At 30.4% G+C, this 26,098-nt stretch overlaps 1 protein-coding gene across 3 annotated transcripts in view; it reads right to left on the bottom strand.

Moving 5' to 3' along the window:
• Positions 1-12,017: 12,017 nt before the first annotated feature.
• Positions 12,018-26,098, bottom strand: part of LOC149554544 (putative triglyceride lipase) — a 329,392-nt gene continuing 315,311 nt past the window's right edge. For all 3 annotated transcript variants that reach the window (XR_016364383.1, XM_089828589.1, XM_089828587.1), the window contains 2 exons: positions 25,647-25,772; positions 12,018-12,594 (listed from right to left, as the gene is read on the bottom strand). Coding sequence is in view for 2 of the 3 variants with exons in the window: in XM_089828589.1 (XP_089684715.1) it covers positions 12,565-12,594; positions 25,647-25,772 (156 nt within the window). In the remaining variant the exon portion in view is untranslated. The remainder of the gene's footprint in view (positions 12,595-25,646; positions 25,773-26,098) is intronic.

Below are 26,098 nucleotides of genomic sequence, written 5' to 3' on the forward strand. Positions count from 1 at the left end.
AATAGAAAAATGGAATTGGAATGGAAATGGGGAATGGGAATAGAAAAGGACAATTTCAATCTTATTTGGTTCACTTGGAATTTGATTGTGAATATATTAATCCATTGCTTGGTTATGCAAAAATGGAATAGGAATAAGGTTAAGTTTTGTATTTTTAAAAATATTTTCCTTAATTTTTTCTCTTTTAATTATTATTATTTTTTTTGTTTTAATTATTATTATTATTTTGTTTTAATCTTTTCAATAATGGTAAAAAGGTTAATTTATTCTCATTTTCATTTTTTTCATTGAAGTTAATGAGAAATGTAATTTATTACATTTTTTAAACAAATACATATAATAATAAAATGTTTAAAAAAAAAATTAAAATTAAAAAAGAAAAAAAATCACTAAACTAGTAAAATATGTTCATTTATATACGAATAATACTTGAAAAATTTATGCCTGCATAATCACAATGGATTTGAAAGTTATTTAATTTGAAAAAATCAGATAGGGAATAGGAATGACCTATTCAATAATAGATTTTTTTTGGCATAAACATATGCTCATTTTAGAGGCAAAATTGGAATATGTCTTCTTATTCCCAATTCTGATTAAGCGTACCAAACAACGAATATAAAACATATTCTTATTTTCTCTTCCTATTCCAGTCCTATTCCAACAACCAAACAGGCCCTTAAGGTTTAGAATGATTTAGTTTTAAAATATTTTAATGTATGTTAAATACTAAATTCTTATTGGTCAAGGCACATGTTAAAATGATTTTTTTTACTCAGTTAATCTCAAAAAAATAATGTCAGCATCATTCTCGAAGCATTTCATAAGTTTTGGATCGAGTCCATCCTTGTCACGTGCCCTTGGACAAATATTTAGTCTAGCAGATAATATTTTAACTCACTATGAACAAGATTGTGAATTTTCATTCTATTTTTCTTTTTCAAAATTACGCTACACTATTAAATTATTTGAAACCTCCACAAATCTTCGCAACTTAATAATTCACAGTAGAGATTATATATAGACAAACGATTTTGAGGTAAATAGTCACACAAGGCAATGAGAAGGCACAAAAAAATTCACTAGAATTAAAGTCATCTCAAGGGAATTATGTCCAATATTAACTTAATTATTCTCAATCTCAACATAGCTACCACAAATTTAGCCACTATGATGTTTACCGCAAAGCTAATATAAGCCCACTTAACATTTGAATATCTAGAGTATGATGGAAATATATCTATGACTTCCAATGTATTATTTTGAGTCAAATAATAAATATTAATTTATGAAGTTGTTTTATTTGAATTATGAAAAAGTAAATAGGAAAAAATTACAACATTGTAAATTGTATAAAATATCGAATTAATAAATTAAATTATACATGTAATAAGTTATGAAAGACAACAAATTAATAGAACAATAAAATGGAATATGAAATATTAAAAATAATTATTTAATAAAATAATCCAATAAATATATCAAATAAATAAAATAAATTGTGTGATTACAAGTTATCTATAATATTAATTTATGAATGATTTTATGTTTGTTTGAGTTTGTACTAATTTTTAATATTTTAATTCCTAAGTTAACTTGAATCTTGGAATACATTTGATAGAGCAAGAGGTGTTCAATTTGTACTTAAGTTGTCCAAAAACAAACTATAGTCTTATAGTTGATAATTTATTTTGAAAAGTTTTATTGAATGTCAAGTCAACAAATAACAAGCACACTTTTGAATAGTAGATATGCATTAATGTTACAATTTGAATTCAAAATATTCTTTTCACAAATATAAATTTAATGGATGCTAGTAGTTGTATTATTATTATTACTTTGATAAAACAAGTTCAATTTTTAGAACTGGAAAACATTATTGAAGGCGTCTATAGGATGAATTGGAAAGATAAACAACATTATTCTTCAAGGTTGGGAAGAACTTGCTGAAAGTGGAATTCTTGTTATGTTATAGTTGTTATCCTTTTTCCTACTAAATATGTAGGACACAAAGTTTTTTTAGAAGTAATAGAATTAAAGATCTTCCTATATCTATCAATATTATTTTCTCATGTTCAATTTAATTAAAGGAATATATAATTAACCATTTTAAATTTCTTAAATTTTTAGTGTACTAGATTGAATTAAATATTACCAAATATATCTATCAATACTATTTCCTCAAGTTCAATTCAATTAAAGAAATTTATAATTAACTATTTTAAATTTCTTAAATTTTTAGTGTACTAGATTGAATTAAATATTACCAAATAAAATTATGTTATAATTTCATTATTGAGGTAAATTTGACAGGCAATGAAAATGTATAATATAATTTTAATAATAGATGTCGATATACTTACAAATTCTATTAGAATTTTTTTAATAGATCATTTATAAACTTTATATTTATAAAATTTATTATATTTTTTGACAGATTGTTTATAAACTTTAGCAAATAAAGTCATTTTATAGTGTTGGTGGTGTTATTGATCATTTTGGATACATCAAGGCAAATATGGAGAAGTAGAGTTTAGATAAACTTTTTTTTTAAAACATTTTTTTTGTTTGATACTTAGCTCTTCCATAAAGCCTATTTACATGAACAACATTTACGATTTGAAAACATTACCGAAAAGTTGGCAGCCCCTCTCTCCACTAGAGACCTTTATCTAAAATCAAGAGATCCTTGAGACAATCCATCAATGAGGTTCAACGATTTCTTGTATCCATTGGACAAATGCCTTGTCATTCACGTATGTGGAGAAACCTCTCCAACTCCCTGACAACGAAACAATGCTCGCAAATTCCTGCAAGAGCACAATGGCCACCATCTGACATTTCCAAGGCAATTGTTGTGTTGATCTAGTCATCAAAGAGATTACCAGGTGTTTGGTATTCAAAATGACAATTTGAGAGTGGTTGATGCATCCACTTACTCTTCCTTGCCTGGAACTAGTCTCGAGACCACCACGCTCATGCTTTGCACTACCAGGTAGGTCTTCCCCTATACTTTTCTAAATCAAGTCATTTTCAACGATTGTTGAATTAAATCAAGCCCCTCATACGAATATGAAAGAAAGAGACTTCTAGAGAATAATAAATAGTGTATTAGCAAGAAATCAATAATAAGTCTCTTTATTGTAGTATACATTACAATCGTATAGAGATTTTGTTACAGTAATATTTTTTTTTCTTACTACTTAAATCTTTTCGATTTAGTTAGTTAAGTTATTACTGTTTAGTGCTTAAGCTTTCTCTTAAGTGCATTAATAATTAATTCTTATTGCAACCTAGCTTTCTTAGACTTTAGGGTTTCATTCACCTTTCAGGTTGAACGATTATATTTTCCTTTTCATAATCTTGGAATACATTTTTCTCTCACCTTGTTGAGATTTTCCAAGCTCTACTTTTTCCTTATCTGGTTTCTCTTCAGCATAGGTTCTTTGCATGCAAGTGTTCTTGGTGCTCTATGAAGTTGGATTTCACTACTACAAATTTATCATCAAGAGAAATTGAGCTCCTTCTTGCTTATCCAACAGTCACCATGTAGGGACATATGTGTTGGGTGATTTTCCTTTTTGTTAGCTATTTCCTCTAAAATCATTAAAATATATCATATCATACTAAAAGAATTATATGGTTTAATTTATTTTCAATTATTTAATTTAATACTTATTGTTATATAGAATTAAACTTAAAAAAATAATTCATTTTTAGAAATAGTATTTTTGTTTTCTTTTGAATTATTAATTTTATTATTATATATAATATATAATTTAAAATTAAAACTTTAAAATAATATATCCATCGTATAAATTAATATGCATTACAAAATTTGCTATTTTGTAATATATGATTTGACTTCCCATTTTTTTGGGTTGGTTTCAAGTTGGATTTGAATTCATTTTCAATATGCCACATTCTCTTTATACACTTAATTTATATGTAAATCTACATATTCAAAATCTTAAATTGAAGTGTATTTATTTCTTTCTAAAGAAATAGGTAGGGACTCCTCTACGAGAGCTCTTGTTTTTAATAAATAAATTTTCTCACGATAATGGATGGAATCCATGTGAATTGCCTCTTAGAAATAACCATCATGACACATCGGCTCTTGTCGCATAAAATGACATTTAGGATTCTATATTTATGGTAATACCAATTTCTTCTTCACACCATCTAGTGATTGTAATATTTGAAATGAGAAAATATTAATTTTTGTTTAATTTTAATAAAATTAGATTAATCTTCTAAAAATTTCAGAATACAACAATTTTTGATGTTTCGAGATTATTTTTGTCCATTGTTTATCGAATGTTATGGACTTATTTTCAATCCTTTAAAACTAAGAGATATAAATTGTGTACATTTTAAAAACATATTCTCATAATTATGCAATGTTACACTGGTATTGGCATACATCGAGACAGGGGAAAATGTGCCTCATTAGCAAGGGGAGGACAAGGTGGGGGGATGTTGTATAGTGTACATATAGAACATGAAATGCTAATTATGAAATGATGTTTTAGTAGAATATACCAAATCAAAATACTTGAACATAACAATATTGCAACCTAAACTAGAATAATTGAACATTCAACATAGTAACATATTACATAGCCAATAGTAACATTCTAAAATCAAATTCAAATGGAAATTCAAGTGGCCATCCCAACGATGACATGGTTGGGGAATGGTGGAGGTGGGGGTACTTGGGTACTCAAGTACTTGGCATGAGGACATCTCAGGGACATGTACTTCAAGGTTTAGGAGCGGGGTGTGAGTCCATGTTACATTATACTTATGCTAATGATTATGAAGAAACTTCATAAAAGTGAGGAAGATACACTATAAGTTAATACCAAATTTAGAAACTAAAATCCACCTAAATAGTTTGAAAAATAGCTCTATTGCAAGGCTACCAAACATGGAATTTGACAGCCACCCCTGCCTATCATGTGTTTTTTTCAATAGTTTAATCTTATATCTAAAAGTTTCTAAATTCATACATTTTATAAAATAATATAAAACTCTAGAAAATAATTATAAATTAGTGTCAACGATATATAATATGTTTTAAAAATATTACATATAATGAATTTTGACGATTCATTAATAAATTTAAGTATCATATTGACAAATTTATAAACATTTAACATGTCAATCGATATGGTCAAATAAATTTTCCACTTGTCATATATGACTCAACACTAGAAAAAAGGCCAATGTGGCCATCAAATTCTAGGCCTGAAATTGATAAAGATTAAAAGAACAAGCATAATCATTTATTTACTTATGGAAAAAGAAAGAAATAAAATAAAATAAGCATGATTGGAAATGACTCTGAAAGCTAAATTCTCTAGTAGAAGGGACATCTGATTTTGGGGTTTGCCCATTCCATTTCAAATGGATTGATTAAAGTGGAAATGAGCAAGCAAAGTACTTAGCGAGAGCTGTGTAGTCAAAATTTAAACTTGAATTTGACTATAGTGGGCTATGTAATGGAAGGAAAAATACACCCAATTTTTTTTTATTATAAGTATACTATTAAATTCCTTTCTAAATATTATCATTATTTCTAATATGGGAAATGATGTTGAGAGTTGCAACATGGTATAGAAGGGTTACATTTTGTCTTCCTATAGACTAACAAAGAAGTGGTAAGAACTATAAAATGGTGTTTAGCACAAGTTTCTCTCTTTTGAAACAAGATAACGCACACAAGTAATAAAAGTAAAATAATGAAAACACACATTATGTGCAGGGCTCTCATTTGCTTTCACTAGCAAAGGGGAAAGTTGAAGTGACCAAAATGAAGATGTTATCTCTAAAAGTTCCACTCATACTGAGTTCTAAAACCCAATCACTTCGAGAAACATGGAAATACTCTAGAGGTCTGTGGGTTACCCAAAATTGGAGTAAATTGTCATGTCCCCATACTTATAAGATTTTATAGTAGATAAATTAATAATAAATTAATATCATTTATTATATGATTATAATATAATTAATATGATGAATACAATAATATGATAAATTCAATAAAGAAATAATAATTCATATAAAAAAAAAGTATATGATATATAATATTTTTTAAGTAACATAGTAAAACAATAATTAATTATATGGATAATAACTATTAAGAGATAAAGATGAAACAACTATTATTCTAATTAATCCCAAGCTTGAATAGATTCAATCCATGAAATATTTTGATAAATGATTATCATATGAATATTTTATGTATTTCTATACCACCATAATATGAAACAAAACCATATATTTAATAAATACTTTGTCTATTATAATTTAAAATATAATAATCAAATATCTCTAATAATTATAAGATATAGATGTAGTAACGAAGACTAAAATTAACATGTCAAAGAAGAGGCGTGTCTCCTCCAAAACACATCTATTTAGGAGAGTTCACAGAAGGAGAAGGGAAAGGGAGGACGAAGGAAGGATCAATAGGGAGGTCAATCAGAAGTTACATTGGATAATCGGTCAATAGTTGGACCATATTCAAACAACAACAAACACCACAATACTTACACGACAACGTTGAAGTCAAAAGGATCCCTCGAGCCTTCTATACTGATTCTTTTCAATCTTAGATTAATAATAAGAGTAGGGACTTCTATCTCAAAAAGAGAATAATCACGTCAGCCCTCAATACGCATATTCCAAATCACCATCTTGGTTGCTTATCAAGCAAGAAGATTTTACGTACTAGCAAACAATGGACCATAGACATACATAGATTCTGATAAGGAACTCAAAAGCTTTGATCAATTGAAATTCCAAAAATCATATCAGTTTATTGAAGCCATCGCCAAACTTCTCAATCTCATTTGCAAGATTAGATATATATTCAAAACAGAGACAATGAACACGACTCTTTCACAGTCAACAAAGAGTTCGCCATTCATATAAAGGAATCCTAATCTGTAATGAAGGTCATAGTTTATACGGAAGGTGCATACATGATTGGAGAGGATAATGTATAAAATACTGTATGTATAAGAAGAAGAATAACAATCCATATAATTGTATTTAGTAAACAAACTTATAAAATATTCATATTGTCTACTACTAGGTTTAAGAGTAAGCACTTGATAAGTAAGGAGTGATTGTCCCTAATCTTTCAGGTTAGCTGAGAGGAGGTCATTAAATATGAATACTTATATTGGAAGTTACTAATAGATCAAATCATTTCTCTACACATATTATTGATTGATTGGGAAAGAAGTGATGCTGCACATAATCTGGTTAATTATTTTATGTACAAGAATTTGAAAGAATAAGTGAGAAAAAGTAAAGAAATTGTTTCAAATCTATGTAGGGATATTACATAAATCTCTAAGTTCTAGGCTGGTTCCTATGAGATACTTTCATCTTAAGCTTCTAGACTTAAACATTTTAGGAAAGGGGATAGAAAGACAACAAAAACAAAATATAAACTATAGTGATGCACCAAAACATATCACTGAGCCTTAACAGATAACACAGACACATAATAGAAGCCGATAATACATGAAACTTAGTCCACAGCTTCAATAACATGATCTTTGCATAAACAATATATAAGAAGGCTAAATAAGTTCGACCCTTAATAAGAGAAGACTCTCCCACAAACTAAGACTGATTCCTAGGACCAACACAACTTATAACTTACAAAGAACTATATTCTTTTGCATAAAGGCACCAACATGCAAGACAACTCCAAGAACAAAGAACATCACATGAACTTGCATCAACACTAAGTACAAAATAATAGAAAAAATGAGAAGGCACAATCTATGTGTTGCTGTCCAAAGGTGTTACAAATCTGTATATCTCAAAATTAGTTACAAGAAATATGGCAAGAATGAGGAAAATGACTGAAAATATCACAAGTCCCCCATTTTCATAAAACCACAACTCCTTACAAATGAGCCTTCAGCTCATACTCATGCGTTTTTCAATTCAACTACATCATTAATGCAAACGACTCCTTGGTCAAATTAAGCTTTCAAGGCCAATTTTGAGCCCTTAAAAAGTCTTCAAAAAGGTATAAATATTCCCAAAAGTCATGCCTTAACAATATCAACACAAAGACCCCTCATTAATGCACTCTTATCACTCAAAATATCCCACAAAAAGTTTTTGAAACTTAATAAATTTCCGACCTTAAAATCCCATCAATATGACCTTGGACACCTTGCCATAACTCTCCAAAATCTCTATTTGACTTTTAAAGATAAAAATAAATATTTTATCTTGCACTTTAAGTAATAATTATTAAATTTAACTTATAATTCATTTACTTAATAAATATCAATTAAGTAATGAACTATAAAGTATTTACTACGTTTATTTAATAACTATTAGGTAATTTATTATTTATTATTTACACAAAATTAATTATATTAATAATATTTATTGAGTGATGATTAAATTACTTAACAATATTATTACTATAATTAATGTTCATTAAAAATAATAGATTATAATTATTTTAATAATGTTTTATTAAATCATACAAAATAAAATATTTTTTATTTATTTTAGAAGCTAATTTTCATATTTTGTATTTTTTAAATAACATCAAATAAATGATTTGTAAAATATCATTCATAAATATTATAAAAATTGACAATACAAACTTATAGAAATTCAAGAGCTCTTTGTTGATTTCTCTTTAGATCTAAAACCTTGAGGTAAAGTTTTATACAAGAAAACTCTGCTTCCTTTCTCTTATAGTTGTTGTAAATGTACTTTTGCTAATGGTATTTGAAACTTCTAAATGCTTCCTTTACTTTGCTCTATTGATGGTAGAGTCTGTAGTTGCTACTTCATTTTTATTCCCCTTTATGACCAAAATGATGTATTGCCTATATATCCTTGTTGCTTTGTAACCCTTCAATTTGCTGCAAATCTAACTTTTGTATTTGGTTCAAACAAAAAATGCACCATTGATTGACATACCTATGACTCTACCTAAAATGAGTCAAGGGGTGAAAATTTAGGTAACACAAGATTTTCTCTGCTTGTATAAGAGAGGTAGATTTCCCTTCCCATGATGTAGGTATTAAATGACATTCATTATCACATACCAATCTATTGCTCATCAAAAACTTTTCAGAGAATAGTGGCTAACCTGGCTGATTGGGGATTAAACCAATTGAATGATGGATGATAGGCACCACACATTTTTGTTCATGCTATATGAAATTGTTTTTCGTTTGTTGTGCATGGATGGAATCTCACTTGTGCGTTTCACCAAAATTTGTGTAATAACTCTCACTTGGTTATAACTGAATGCAAACACCAGTCCCCAAAATGTAGTCATGGGTCTCTAAAGACAAATCACAAGCCTGTAGATTATATGCAGATTCAATTTGTTGCAATGCTGGAACCCCAAATCCTTATCGCAGACTCATAAACTCTGATTGAAGTCTTGCTATACTTGATTGTAGGCTAAAGGCAATGAGTGTAGACCCACAGATGACGTTTGCAGGTGTGATTATAGGCTCGAAACACAGCCACCAGTGATTCCATAGTCCTCCCAAATACACAATTACCACTAAACTCAAATCACAGGTGTCAATTGATCACAATAGCAACAATTTCCTTGCAATGCAATTTTTTTTCTTTTACCAATAATCACTTCACAAGTACAATATAGAACAATAGAGAAGTGGTGAACAAATTAATATACTTCAGCACTAATTTGCAAATCAATGTTCTAAGTAAATTTCATACTTCAACCCTCAACCAAATTTAAAATAATAATAAATAAATAGAGCCTTCTAACAATAGTAAAAATAGTAGGAAGACAAAGCAAATTCTCAGAAATCCACAATACCTCAACTGTGGAAGAACGATCAACTTCAAACCCTTATACTTCAGCAAGGGCCACAAAATATCAGAACTCAAAAAAGCCACAAAGGCAACAAAAGCATATAAAATATTCAAGCATGTTTTTCTCAACAAATGGGCTTGTATTTATAATCACCAAATTCCCTTTTGTTGCCAAAATGTAACTTCACTGAAGAAACTTCACCACACAACATTAATAAGAAGCTTCCTCTATATTCTCTAACTTGTCTTAGCTTAACTTATTAATAAATGACACTTTCCAATGATAATGCAACTCTCAAATTAAGTGAAATTATAAAGTTAAATTATAACTTTATAATAAGCCATTTAATAATTAATAATAATTTGGCCACTTAAAATATAACTACCAAAATACTCATCATTTAAATATACTGTTTGAAATAGAAGGTCATACTTATTATTTCTCCATGTGACCAAATGCACTTTACAAAAATGGAATGGGTCCATCTCGATCAACACCAACTTACCACAAATAATAAATACACAAAACTAAGCCCAAACGAAGTCCAATCTGAGCCAAATGAAGACGAACCTATAGCTTATTGAAATGTGGAGAAGATAAGACCCTCCGAAGCCAAGCCACTGCCATAGAAGACCCTCTATCCACAATAATTAGCCTACAAGGATCACAATAATAGGCTAATCTCTAAAACTTTGACACTAACAAAATTGGGGACTTTACAATTTGTTCGTGGTTTTTGCTTTTTAGGGCCACAAGAAACTATGTATTTAGGCTTTTTCTACTTTTATGGTGTCCAACCATGTTGGGATATCAAACAAGTCTGATGGCAGGTCTTTGAGGAGTAATCCTATCAGCTTAATGAAAGATGATATGGTATGAAAAAGAGTATAATTAATGAATGAGGTTGGCAAATTAGAACATGATGAGGATAGGTGACTAACGAAATCTTTTAATATTGTTGCAACTCCCACTATGATTGGTCCATAATAGGATTTTTTTAGATAGTTGACAAAGTGAAGAAAGGGACAAAACCAAAACACCTTATCTTGATCTATCTATTATGTCATAGCTAAATAGTTGAGTGATGGCTTAAAGAATGCAGGGACTGCAAAATGAAAGTTGAAATAGATCAAGATAAATAGTTGTTGGATTTATTTGACTAAAGTTGATAAACTTGAAAATGCACAGCATGTTAGTCCTAGCTTGTTCTTATTCTTATGATGTGGTCCTCTGATGTCTCATTTTTTTTTCATTTTAGAATATTATATTCTAAAGAATGATATATGATCAAATACTATTGAGTTGTTCAACAACTGACATGTGGCATTTACATTTGACTTGCAACTATTAAGTAATGTTGTGTAGCTCTTATGATAATATTGCTGTTGCTTTTATGTCTTTGATGCTCTTTTTGTTCTCTTCTTTAGTTGCTCAAGTTTGTCACATGTTGTCAACTGCTCCAACTATTTTTCTTCAATATAATTAAAACAGTCGGACTGTGAGTACTAAGCATATAACAAAATATACTAGATAGTTCTTATTCTTATGTTGTGGTCCTCTGATGTCTCTATTTTTTTGTCATTTTAGAATATTATATTCTAAAGAATGATATATGAGCAAATAATATTGAGTTGTTCAGCAACTGACTCGTGGCTTTTAAATTTGATTTGTGACTATTAAGTAATGCCTTGTAGCTCTTTTGATGCTGATATTGCTGTCTTTTTTTCATCTTTGATGCTCATTATGTTCTCTTATTTAGTTGCTAAAGTTTGTCACCTTTGTTGACTGCTATTCTCCAATATAATTAAAAAACGTGAGCTGTGGTTACAGCTATATAACAAAATATATGTGCAAGAAGTAAAAAGCAACATGCTTGTAATTGAGAAAAAAATTCTGTAATCCAAATATCCTTGAAGAAAGGTCTAGATGGCAAACCCAATTTGTTGGAAAGAGAAAATAGTTAGACTTGACACATGATTTACAATAGAGAAAGAATTAAACATGACATAAACATCAATCTTCAATAGTTTGTTAATCTACAAAGGGAAATGCATCACAAGATTTCTTCTATTGGAACGATTATCAGGACTTTGTTTATCTTGAGACCATCATCATTGCTAGATGAACATTTCAAGAGTTCATTTGAAGCACAATATACTGGAGATTATGAAATGTGAGGATAATATATTTGAATATATAAATTTCCTGTTTTCTGGCTTAAGAATGCCCATCATACAACAGGGAAATTTGTTGAACTATTGACCAACATCATATCCGCATTCACTTGACATTGGTTCTATTTTCATGTCTCACCCTATTGGGAGTTATTAACAAATAAATAGTCTAATCTGGAACTTGAAGTATTGATCATTTTCAAGAACATTTACAACACAGTTAACAGCGATCTATCTATCTTGTACATTTGTAATCTGTGTAATGAATATACTTAGAAAATATAGGTACAAAACTGCTTACCATAGTGTTGAATATAGACCAATTTCTGTTTTAAATTTGTAATTTGAGCATTAGATATACTTAAAGCATCCTTGCATTAAGAAAACAATTGAAATCATGGAGGATGAAAGAAAATGTGTGACAACAAAAGAGTAAACAAAAATAATTGAAAAACTGGATCACTAATGTAAAATAATCATGATAAATACATATAAAGTGATCATTCAGGCCCTTTGTTCACTCATTTGAATTCATTACTACCGCTGCAAGAATCTTGATTGTACACACTGCAATACAAAGGAGGGGAAAAAATTAGCCCATCAAAACCACTAAGTTCATTTTGTGGAATCCAAAGTGTGAAGAGACATCATTTATAGCAAACATCTATTCAGCCATCGTCTTCAAGTAAAGTTAGTAGTAACAAGTTTGAACAAGTTCATTAAGAATAACCATATTTTTGTTCGATGCCATTTAGTTCAAACAAATAAATGATTATACAAATAAAAGATGATACCTGCTTTGTTTCTACTGATTTTACCATATTGACTATAATACTATGTACGTTATGTAACTTGATCAGGTCTATTTATAATCCCTTCTCAAGAAATATTCAAACCTGTCATAATAAATTCACCATTTCCTTGAACTTATTTGTACACCATACACTAATCTGTTTTTACAAATTTACATCCAACTTATTTCTTCATTATATCTACACTATTAGTCATTAATATCATATACCATTTACTTATTTAACTGCTATCATCATTTTATTCTGTAAAAGATAAATACTACTCATTACCATTAATGTGTCTTGAATAAGAATGGTTTTGGTGATAATTATGTATACATTTTTTAACATTAACATTTTGAATCATACTACATGATCTATTATTAGGATGTGGATGGAAAATATGATAGATGGCAAGGTCATTAATTAGAAAGGAGTGATTTTTTTTTTATAAACGTGATGAAAGGAGAAAAAATAAATAGGATGGGGATTAAACATTAAATTAAAACATTTACAAGAACATAAAAGGGATCTACAATAAAGACAACAAATTTAACAATTGTTGGTGTAATTAAATATTCACTAATTACACATTATGTTAGCTTATTTCAGATAATACATACATTGTAGTTTGTATTCAAGATACCAAGGAGTTTTCACTTTTATTGGCACATGGTGTAAAAGAAATTCCACTTAAGGTGGTGATAGTAGTTATCACATTCCACTTAATGTGTTGTCTCCAACTTTAGTGCACTTATCACATTATCATCCTCCTCATGTTGCACATACTTATTACACAATGGAGGATGATCCACTTTTGTAGGAAATGTGATTCCACCTTGTGTGGTTGATAATTTATCTCTTATCATACTCTTTAATTATCTTGCATATATAAGAAGACACATCTATATTGACAAAACAACAATGGTTATGGTATTGTAATCCAGTTGATTATGTTTATTAGCAATACTGACATTTTTGCATCTTTTGCAGATGTTTTTCCATTCTATTGGTCTTTCATTTGATCTTAGGGTGTTCAAGAATGGAAAATTTGGCTTGATTTGATTGCAAGTACAAAATAAAGTTGTTTGGTCATCATCATTGTGTTTGAGAGGTTATTTTGGTGAATTTTGACTATAAATTTTCCTATATTGGGTGAAAGTCAAATCCAAGGCAAATATTTTTTGTAGACTAAGTTGTAGGACCCGACTCGCCTCTTCCTGGTAGGATAATTTTTTATTTATTTTTAAATATTAGAATAGTATTTTTCTATTAGCTCATCCTAATGATCAGTCATGGAATTTGATTAAAAAAGGTAGCATGAATTAAACCCACACCCACTTGAACATTCCTAAAACCCCCACTTGCATCTTAATCCCTCAATTAAATTAAATTAAATTATTTACTTAATTAGTCCCTTTCCTCCCACTTGGAATTAGGAGGTGGTTTTAATTCTTCCACTCATTCTCTCTCCTTTCATCACATACTTTTAATTTTCACAATTGCTTTCTAATAATCTTTCATCAAGCCTAACCTATCCCTCTAAGCATGTGCACACCCCTAGTCATGAAGATTATGCAAATAGATCAACTTCCCCATCACATCAACCACTTGGTCCAATTCTTCACAATTTTTATTCTCTTCTATTTTGCATTTGCAATACTGTTATGCTGCTGAAATCTTGAGTGAGCACACATCTTTATCAAACATCATGGACAAATCTACACAACAAAAGGGTTTGACTTTGTGCTCATATGCTCCTTTGACCTCTTTTAGCCTAATCATGATATGTTGTTTTGAAATTCTAATTTGAGTGTTTTAGATTGTTTAGTGCATCTTGTGAATCACATTTCCTTGCACACAGTAAGGAACAGTGATACAAAAGAGCTAATCTATATAAGAAAGAGCTGACCTGAGAACCTCATTTAAAATGCTCAGAAATATAAGAAACAGCAACTAATATGCATGTCGAAAACAATCTCTAAAATAAACGAGTCAGAAGAATTGGTGCTCAGACCTGATTAACTCATCAGTATCTTATGCCACATCTGAATATTACCTCTTTTAGCCTAAATGTGATATGCTGCTTTGAACTTGTAATTTGAGTGTTTTAATTGTTTACTGCATTCTTGTGAATCACATTTTGTAGCACAAAGTAAGGAACAATGATGCTAAAAAGATAACCTTATATGTAAGAGATGATCTGAGAACGACATAAAAAATGCTTAGAAACACAAACAGAAGCAACTAATCTGCCAGTCAAAAGCAATCTCTGAAATAAAATCAATCAGTAGAGTTTGGCGCTGAGAACTGATTAGCTCATCAGAATATTATGCCACATCTAAAAACTATGTTGACAACCAGTGCAAATGTCTTCCAACTCCCTGTAGCAACTTGTAACCAATCAACCACTAACAGCTTGTCAGGACAATCTTCCCCCATACATACCTGACAAAATACTTCATCTTGCCCAGAAATGCATAACACCTCAAACCTATAGCAAGATGATAGAATAAAGCAATTTTCGATCTCTTTAATCTGCCGAGCTACGAGCAACAATAATATTGGATCCAATATTCATCTTTATATAACCTGAGCTGTACCCAGCTAGATAACTTAATTTATTTGTGCTCGGGAAGGTAAAATCTTCAACGTCCAAAGGAGAAAATTCAGATAATATTAATGGTTCCCTTAGAAATAGACAATCTTTCCCTTATTCCTACAACAGAAATGTGTATTCACATCTCCATGAACAATAGGTACAATCTCAATCCCTTTTATGATTTACAGGATAACTCTCCCGTGACAGAGTATGATATTGACAAGAAATGATACATTAGCTCAAACAATAAACCCTCCTAGCAGTCTTGATGTCTACTTTGTAGAAGAGATGAAGTATCATAAGGCCCTGAAACAACCCATGCCATCCAAGCAACATGTGATACAAAAGGAGAACTTTTTTTTTTAGTGTTTTGTATTGAAGAAGATTTATACTCAGCACCATCTAGATGCCTACAAGATTTTTTCACTAAATAAGAACTTAGGTGTAATAACCCCAGCTGGTTGATCACTTCAACAACACCAAATTTTCACTTTTCGATTGCTTGACATTTCGTCAAACACTTGGCACACGTCTCTATTCTTACTGTATATATGATGTTATTTCTGTTTGGAATGTCTTTGCTTTTTCATATTTTTGGTATAAATTGTTTTCTCAAATTTCATAGATTCAAATGTAAGTGCTGAAACTAAATGCTAAACTGAACAATTGATATCAAATGCTCCACTATGCAATTAAACAGTGCAAGCTAAGAATTGGAAATTACAGTCATTCAACTAAGGAACCTGTATTGTCAATAATGGATAGAAGAGCGGGATGAGATGATGGAATGGACATTTATTAGTCAATACATATTTTTGGAAGGAGTGTTAGAAAATCAAAGATAAATTATCATCACACTGTGAAATGTTCATAAGATAACTTAATATTAGAAGTTAGGGTAAACTATTGTGCAAGGAACTATAGGAGAATGTTGTGTTATAAAATGTTTTAAATATTGCATTGTGCTGAATTCGACCAACTACGTAGAAACATGACTTAGAGGCTGTAGGGTCGAGACATCTTTGTGTACAATGTATATATATATATATATATATATATATATATATATATATATATATATATATATAATTGATAGAACTAGAGTGCTAGGATGGGGTTAGGACCCCCTACACATATGTTGATGATATCTATTCAAGTGAATATTGTGATGTTGTAGATTGAAGTAATGGTAAATAGAGATTAGTATGTGATTTATATTTTGAGATAAGATTGGTATTGCTAAGGTGTTATATAAAGCTTTAGACATAAATATAGTGTGATGCTTATAGGCTTTAAAGATGGATGAACTATGTGTTTTTAATTAGTAAATGAAATAGTGAGTTATTATGCCTTAATATTATAAGAGTATTATGTTTTTGATTAAGTAAAATAGGTTTTTTATAGAGGCTCTTGAAACCCACCAGTTAACAACAAAATACTACTGAAAGTTCAAGTCTACCAACCAAGCAATAAAACAAACAACAGGCCATACTCGACCATCAAAAGTAGAAAAAATACATATAGCCAAAAGCTAGGGTTCAGACAAAAAACTAGGAGCACCAATCAGGGAACCATTTCTTTGGCCAGCTCCGCATTCTTGAGCTCTAGCTCTCCCTTGGCCTTAGCCTTGTTAGTCTTCGATTGACTATCATCTGGAGAAACCTCTTCTTCCCTCTTCCTCTTTTCCACTCTCCTCCTTTTGCTCGAGCTCTCAACCTGCAAAAAATCATCATCATCAGCAGCCCTGGTTTCTTGTTTGTCCTTTTCCTCCTTCCCCTTTCTACTTTCCTCCATCATCGAGTGCAGCTGAATGATGTTATCATTAAGACCTTTTATAATGTTGAGGCTTTGTTTAGCCGAGCTATGGAGAGAGCTTTCCATCCTTTCCACTCTTTTTTCAATCTCAAAAACCCTTGCATCTAACTTGTTAATTCTGACATTCCCATCGCCCCCTTCCAACCTTTCCTGCCCCTACATCCTGAACTTAATCTCTTCAATTTCATGGAAAATCTATTTAATGGACTGAAAATTGTCCACCAAACTGTTGCGGGCATTGTTTAGGAGATTCATCCCTATTATAAGAGTATTATGTTACAATAGGTTAAAGTTCTAGCTTGAGACGAGTTTACTAATTATGCAAAAATGTGTTTAAATCATAAACATTGCATGTTGACCCCAGGTGCATTTGTATACCCTAGTTGTTATGAAATTAATGGACTTCATGGTTAATGAAGATGAAAATAAATTAAGGGTTTCTATGATTTAGGAATTTAAATAGAATGGATATCAGTTGGATATTGGTGATGATTGTACACTATAAAGGTGCACCACTCAAAACCTTTCTATCCAAGTGATCTCCTGAGTTGGATTGCTTGAATGGCGTCTTAGAGCTCCCTATCCATGGAGTGCAATGGCGTATTTGGAGCAATGTGAATAGCTCTCAGCTGAGTCTTTGAGACACAACCCTTGCTAGTAAACCATGCAATGGGAAGTTCTTAAGACAAGAGCAAGAATGCAAATGTCCAAGAGAACTCTCAATCATGCAATGCAAGAATGAGCTAAGCTACAATGAGATGCACCATGTAACTAGATTAAGAAAATGAGAGTGTTACAAGATCCAAGCTAATTAATTAGATGATCTAGATTATCACAAAACGGAGGCTATACTATATGAATCTAAGTTAATATGCAAATGGTATGAGAGAATTAGACAAGAATGTAGAAGGTCTCCACAAGCTCTCAAGAAATCGATCTAGAAACCTGCAGCATAACAATACTCAAGAAGATAGATCCTTAGATGAGGAGAGAACTCTCCCTTTTAAAGATGTACGGACGATTGAGATCAAAATAAAGAGATGAACGATCAAGGGTGGGGGTTGAAAGTGGGAGTGATTCATGTGCACAAGCATTTCCACCAATTGTGATGAAGAGTTGACTTTTGCACTTCTATGTAAGACAAAAAGTCTTTTTCTTTTATTTTTAAATTGGGGAAAGTGCTTTATGTGTACAACTTAGGATAAGAGGGTGAAGGGGTCTTTTTTATTTAATTAAAGGGGTACATGCTCCTTTAAATTAAATATGAATTTAGAACAATATAATCAAACCATGGGTTATAATCAAATTAATTGATTTTTAGCAATTTGGTTTAGGCAAATAATTAATTAATTTAGTCACAATGCTGAGAAGGGGGTTAATAGTTTAGATGACCATTTTTGGGTGATTACAATGATTACCTTATAATGATTGTAGTTATGATGCTAATTAGGATTTACTTTATACCCTTTTATGATTAACTGTATATGCATTTGGTTTCTTATTCTGATGATGGAATTTGAATCACAATTAAATCTAGAATGTTGGATGAATTAAGGTTAGCAGTTTAATATTTTTTTGAAATGATAGATATTGTCGTCCTGCATTTTTGTCACCACAAAATGTTGGTAATAGCACGAAACTTTTTCAAGCTAGTTTCATGTTTCTCTAAGCTTGAATTTGATATTCAATTGCTTGATGTTGATTGATCGATCCATTTCGATTCAAATATCAAATTGTTTTACTGAAGACCTTCGTCAAGTCTTTTTCATTTTTCTTTCTGTCGAGTCTTTGTTTGATTTTTGAAGCCTTCATCGTCCGTTCTTTGTTTTTGAGTTTGTGTTTGCTTGTTTTTAGTCCTTTGGTTTTGCTCATGCCATGCCTTTCATTTTTCTTTTTGATTCGATCTAACCTAGAGGTCAATTAGAGTTGTTAATCAAGAGATATGTCCATTTTAGTGCTTCAAAAGTGAACCTTTTGGGTGCAACAACACAAATTAAAAATATGATGTTATATTTTCAATTTGACTTTCACTTTTTGAAAAATATAACTTATATTCACTTTTTGTTATGTTTTCAAGTTACTTTAATTTTAAATTTTTAACTTAAAGTGACTATAGTGCACTTTATGTTATAATTTTAAGTTGAGTTACTTTCTAATTTATCACTTAAAGTAACTATATAACTATATAGTTGCAGTTTAATTTTTTGTTTTAAAAATCAAATGTTTATTTAAATGCTACTTTTAAATGATGTTTATATGTTATATTTCAAAATATGATAAATAAATATTGTTTATGACCCATTTTGTAACATTTTTATAATTTTAAGTGAATTAAATGACTTAAAGTCCTCATAAGTGGACATTTTATATGCAATAACATGTAAAATCTATCAATAGTGGACATTTTACATGTCACTGCATATAAAGTTTACTTTGGTGGACCTTTTTGATGTCATTACATCAAATGTCTATCATAAGTAGATCTTTTTGATGCTATTGCATCAAATGCAAAGTTTTTATGCTTTTACATCATGAAAGTGAGATGCATTTTAAAACATGCTTCCTCCCCCAAAAGGTTTGTTTTTGCCTATGAACACATATTAAAACATGTAATGGCACCCAAAAAGTGCGATTTTGATGAGATGCATGTTTTAAAATTTGTAAGTGACTCAAAAAGGTCCGTTTTTTAATCAAAAAACATGTTTTACTATATGCATTGACTTTCCAAAAGTCTGTTTTTGAAGAGCATGCTCTTGCCCTCCAAAAATCCGATTTCGATCATAACTTGAGATTTACTTGATGGTTTTGCATGAGATTTTCTCCAATAGGGATAGTTTTTCTTGGCAATGGATTTTCTAACATCAAAAATGGATTTATCTTGCTAAAAAAAAAATTTTCAAACTCCTTGCAAGTGCACGTTTTTTGAAAAATCTTCAAATAAATCCATTTCGAGTGATTTAAATCATGTTTTTGCAAGGAAAGGAGGAGTTTTGACATCTTCAATCATTTGCAATACATTTTAGGTCACATTTTTGCACTCAGAAGCCAAAAATGAATTCATTTCATGCCTTTTATGAATCACTCTTTTGCTAAAAACGCCTAGAAAATTGGGGTTTTTATCAACCTTTTTGTGTTTTGAAGCCACGTTTTTACATTTTGATCCATGTATATGCATTTGGGGAAGTCATTTTATTCACAAGTCAAAAATAACTCAAAAACATGCATTTTTTGGCCATGTTTTTGCAAAAACGGCCCAAATTTTTGCATTAAAAAATCATGTTTTTATTCAAAAAATTCAAAAGAATGCTTTTCCAGCCCATGCCTTTGATCAAGTGGGATTGTTTTTGAGTTTTAAATGCATGATATTGTCTTTGGAGACCATGTATTTGGCATTTTCATGTCAAATTCGATGCTTCATTGCTCTTTAATTTTTGTTAAATGCAAGTACAGAAAAAGTCAAAAAGTTTGAAAAACCAGGTTTGAGGAAGAATCGGTCTTCAAGTCTATAAAACTTGTTATTTTGGCTTTATAACCTCCAAATAGGTGGACATTTTCAAACTTGCTCATCAATTCGTGCTTATCTTGCTATTTAAATGCACATTATTGCTTGATGATTGCCACTTGTTGAAATCAATGCCATGGAAAGTGCATTTTTTTCTTTTAAAAATGAAGAAATTGTTCATTTTCTTGTTTTTGGTTTTTCCCCAATTTCCAAATTCGAATTTGTGTTCAAGTGCATTGCATCTTGACATGTTTGAATTTAAGACCAAAGGCATGTGTTTGTTTTTTGTTGTTTGCTTGCTTGCTTTTTCATTTTTTTTTTCTTTTGGAAGAAATTGCAAGCCCTTTCCCAAGAACTTGAGCATGTTTCACTTCACTCCACATTCAATTTCCATCTTCCCATATCACAACACTTCACATCTCATTCGACAAATGCGATTACACGTTTTCCATCTCATTCACCATCCGCACATGCATGTGATCTCATTTTCCATTTCACCTCTCCATATGCATTCGCCCCTCCATGAGCAAGTACATATTTTTCCACTTCCCATGTCATTACATGCTTTGCATCTCTTCCATTCTCACTTACATGTAAAAGCTCATCCACCATTTGCCTTGGCTTTCCATCTCATCCTTCATCCTTTGTTGCATGTTGCATTTACATGTAATCCATTTTCCGTGCAATGACATCTTGAAAGCCCAAGTCACATTTTGGAAATCAACAATCTCCATTTGCACGCATTCCCATGTGCCAAGCACTTTACTTTAAAAAAAAAAAAAGGTGAAGGCGCTGATGGAAAGTTGTTCCGAGTTTATATCCAGACACTATCGAGAAGGTTTTTAAAGTGTCAAAGACTCTAGTTTGTGCTGATCTACAAAGGAGAATTTACGACAACTTGAGTGAGAAAAGCTGGATAACATCAAGTTTCCGCATGACAACAGACAATTCATCAAAGTCAAAGGTTATCAAAAGATGCAACACCATGGTTATCAAGGTAAATGCAGCGGTACAAAATACAGGAACTTCTAATCCTTTGATCATCCGGGATTGCATCGTCAGGTACAATGCCCTTCAGAACAATCCCTAGGATTGTTTCAATTCTCTTTTGCCTTTCTTCTTCTTCTTCTTCTTTCACGTTTGTAATTGAAGAGGATGTACGAGGAGAGTACTTTTTCTTTCTAAAAAATGTATGGGGAATGATTTAATTGATTCCCTTCAAAAAAAAATCCACAAAGACTATTATTTGGAAGATTCTCTTTTAAATATATATATATATATAAAAAAGAGTGGGCTTAGTCTATAAAGAAAATAAATAATACAAAAAAAAAAAAAATACATTACACCCCTTGTCATAAAGTGCAAGTTCTTACATTATGATGGACAAAATAAAGGGTTTTTAAAAATAATTATAATATATTTATGATACTTAGTTTCTGGATTAGATTGTGTAGAGATTTTTGCCATCAACGTTTCGAATCACACTACGTAATCCATCATCAAGATGAGAGAGCAAGAGATGTAAAAATAATGTAAGTCGCAGATTTAGCATAGACTCACCAAATAAAGGAGACCAAGAGAAAGGGATTGCACACACCCCAAAGCTAGAAAAATAATAATAAAACAAATGGTGTGAAAGACTAAACAAGAAGGCATCTCACAATTGCAAGTAATAAGGTTAATGGTAAGGGAGAGAAAAAAATAACCAATCTAAATCCAAGTGAAGCAAGCATATGGATTAAGAAGGTGTATATATACATACAAATTACCTATATATATTATATACTTATATATATGTAATATGTGTATATATATATACATATAAATATTACACATATATAAGTATCTAAATATTACATATATATAAAAGTATATATTATATATCTATATATATATATATATATATATATATAATATGTATATTACATATATAGATAAGTATATATTATAAATATAATATAATATATGCTTATATATTATAAATATATATAAATATAGATAAGCATATATATATATATATATATATATATATATATATCTTACAAAAGTATATAACATGTATTATAATATATTCATGCATGGGAGGGTGTGACTCATGAACCCCACCACTCCCATCCTCCAACTTCCTCTTCCAAAATCCTCACACCACCTCCCATGAATGCAACGTTTAAAAAAAAAGGGAATTAATAACATGTTTTGGGGATCCTTGCTTGGGTGAGCCCCCTCCTCTTTTGGCGCTAATTTTCCCACATAAAGCGCTGCCCATCCAATTAATATAGCCCTCTTCCTCAAAGAAGGGAATAAGTAGGTGGGGGGTGGGGTGGTTAGGAAAATATAGTTAGTAAGGTGATTAGTATGTTTTAATTTCTTAGTTTTTAATTGTAAATTTAGTTTTTGTTATTAAAGTTATTTTAGTATTATATAATTAAATTATATATATATCTTTTCTTTTGGATTCCTATTTTGTATTAGGCAATGCGAAGTTTTTCTTCACTGGTTCTTTTCTCCGGGAGCCCTTTTTGAACCAATTTTTATTATTAATATATATCTATATATATAAGTTTTGTTGGAAAATGAAATATAATATTTTAAATTTAAATTTTAAATGTTTATATATGTTCTAATTTTTTAAGTATATTTTAATATATTAATTTATATATATATATATATATATATATATATATATATATATATTAGTTATATATTATTGGATATATATTTTTTCTCTATATAAAATATATCGTTGTTTTATATGAATTTTAATACATGATTTTATATAGTATTTTGTATGTATTTTAAATTATGATCTATATACCTTTAATATATTGCCTTATACAATATTATTTATATATATATATAAAATTTTAAATACATAAATTTAGAGACTAATGTGAACCCATTTTATGTGTAATTTATTTTAATATAGAACTCTATTGTAGAAACATTAAAAAATAGGTCTTTTAAATTCTATTAACGTTTGTTTTTGTAGCAATGACATATGAGTGACATGTTTGGATTATCAAGCTCATTCAAGGGTGTCTTCATAAACGATAAGTGCATTATAGATAAATGTTTAATTGAAATTTGATAATGTTGAACCCTAGAGTAAACTGGAAACGTAAAGCATGTTGTTTAAATCTGGAAATGAAAATGTAATCCTTCAACTATGCATCAATGTAACTATCAAACTGTGACCTAATTAGTAAATGTTAATTGAAACCTAAACCTAATCATATTTCTATTTACAAGTTCAACCTTGGAACTCGTAAACGTTCAATAAGTCGTTAACCTAGTCACAACTCAATTAGTATAAGTGTGTAGATAACTCAGTTTTAACCTCTCTTTTTTTAATTGTTGGTGTGTTTTTGTCTAGAATTTTGGGCATGACAACATTTAATATAATAAAGTGCCATATACTAATGTAAACTTTAATAATTAATTAATAAATATGAGCTCAAGCAATAATTAGCCCCATCCAAATGCAGGTGATGACCAACCGCTAGTGTCACCATCTACACTGCCAAATATGATAGTTGCTTGAATAAAACTTACTAAAATTAGTATGTCCATAACTGAGACCCTCAAATATCATCGTTAGCTTATGAGGGTCACTATAATGTACTCACTCAATCAACTGCAAGAGATCCCCAAAAAATGGGGAGATTACATTAATTCACATCAACTATATTTTAAGTGAACTTTATTTTCCAATGCATAAATTAAAGGATATATATTGAAATACTTTACCACTTCCTTCTTTTAGCCAATCTGGATCCTGTTGAATAATAATATAATTGCCTAGGTATGCATTCACCGATGATATAATTTCCTATTACCAAAACTAAACTAGAAACAATGCCAAAGAATGATATCCACATTTTCTTCAACTCTAGCAGCTAGAAAAACTAGATTGAAGAGATAATAAATATTTCACTTTATCCATAGTTTTGTGCCCCAAATACTTTCCATTAATATCCATGATTTGATCTCCATGAAATATTATTTACTTAAACTGCTCAATGCATTCACACCTGCATTCTAATCTACTTGAGACATTTTAACCCATGTTGGCATGTTTCACAGTTTGATCTCTATGAAATATTATTTGTGGCATATGCTATCAACTTTAACTTTTCTATAAAAGTTTATAACCTTTCGGTTGCTCCTCCAATAAATCCTGGTTTCTCCGTCTCTGTTGAGTGTTTGATGGAGATTTTGCCAAGTCAAGTATTTTGGGCAAGTCATGTACTTCCCGAGTCCAAGTCTGCAAATTATGGTTTTCACTATGCCAAAGAATAATGAAGTCCATCATTAATGGAGTAGGGAATGTACTTGTGTCAGAGACTCCGAAGAATTCAACCTTGTCAAGTTGTGCAATTGCCACCAGATCATATGAAAAAAAAAAAATCATTTTGAGACCACTTAATAAGCCTTTGATCATCAATCCTCTGTTTGTGAACAATCTTGCAAATCCATACAATCTCTATATATGGCTTAAATCTCCACATGACAAGACTAGACATGAGGGCAGGGGAAACATTGATCAGGTTATCTAGAGACCAGATAGGTTTAGAGATCCTTTGGAGAAACTTAATGAATCCCATCACTAATGGAGCAAGCAATGCTTTCATGTTGTTCTAATGTATTATTCTCATTAATTATTCACCATTATGTTTACTTTCTAACATTCATTTTGTTAATAGTAATACTCTTACAAACAGTTATCGTCAGCAAAACTTCCATCCTCGATGTCTTTCATACCAGAAGTGCTTTCTAGAATGAATTCCATAATTTTTGACAGGCTGTCATGCACAGCAATGCCTGTATGAATGCACATGTCTGCATATGCATGTGCATCTGTATCTGTTTCTCTGTTACAGGAAGGGGAGGATGGTAGAGGGAAAAATACCTGTAATAATGTGATATAATAGAAGTCCTCCATGTGTTGCATTAAAGCAGTCCCATCTCTGATTGCTCGGAATAAATTTATCTCTGTTTGTATAAGTTTGTCAATAAGCTCCTTCTCACCTTTCATCTGCAAAACAGTAACAAATTCTAGCTTTATTTACGATTCAGAATAATTTTGACCCTTCAATCAATATCCATCAACCATGAATCTTGGTTCACTAAACACAGCCTCACTCATAAAAACAGTCTGAAACAACTATAAAGAAAAATATTTATTTATGCCCTGAAAAGAATTATGATTACATAGAAGGTACCTACACTAACAACTTGAAGAGGAGATGTCAAAAGGCAATTTCTTGGTTCTTTCTATTGCACTGGAGTGGAATATCAAATGATGAAAGAAAAAACTTATAAGATATACTGTTCATTTATGTGATATACCTTAAAATGTTG

The sequence above is a fragment of the Cupressus sempervirens genome, chromosome 5, assembly GCF_028749045.1.
Source record: "Cupressus sempervirens isolate cs-2001-9-10 chromosome 5, ASM2874904v1, whole genome shotgun sequence".
Classification (NCBI taxonomy): Eukaryota; Viridiplantae; Streptophyta; class Pinopsida; order Cupressales; family Cupressaceae; genus Cupressus; species Cupressus sempervirens.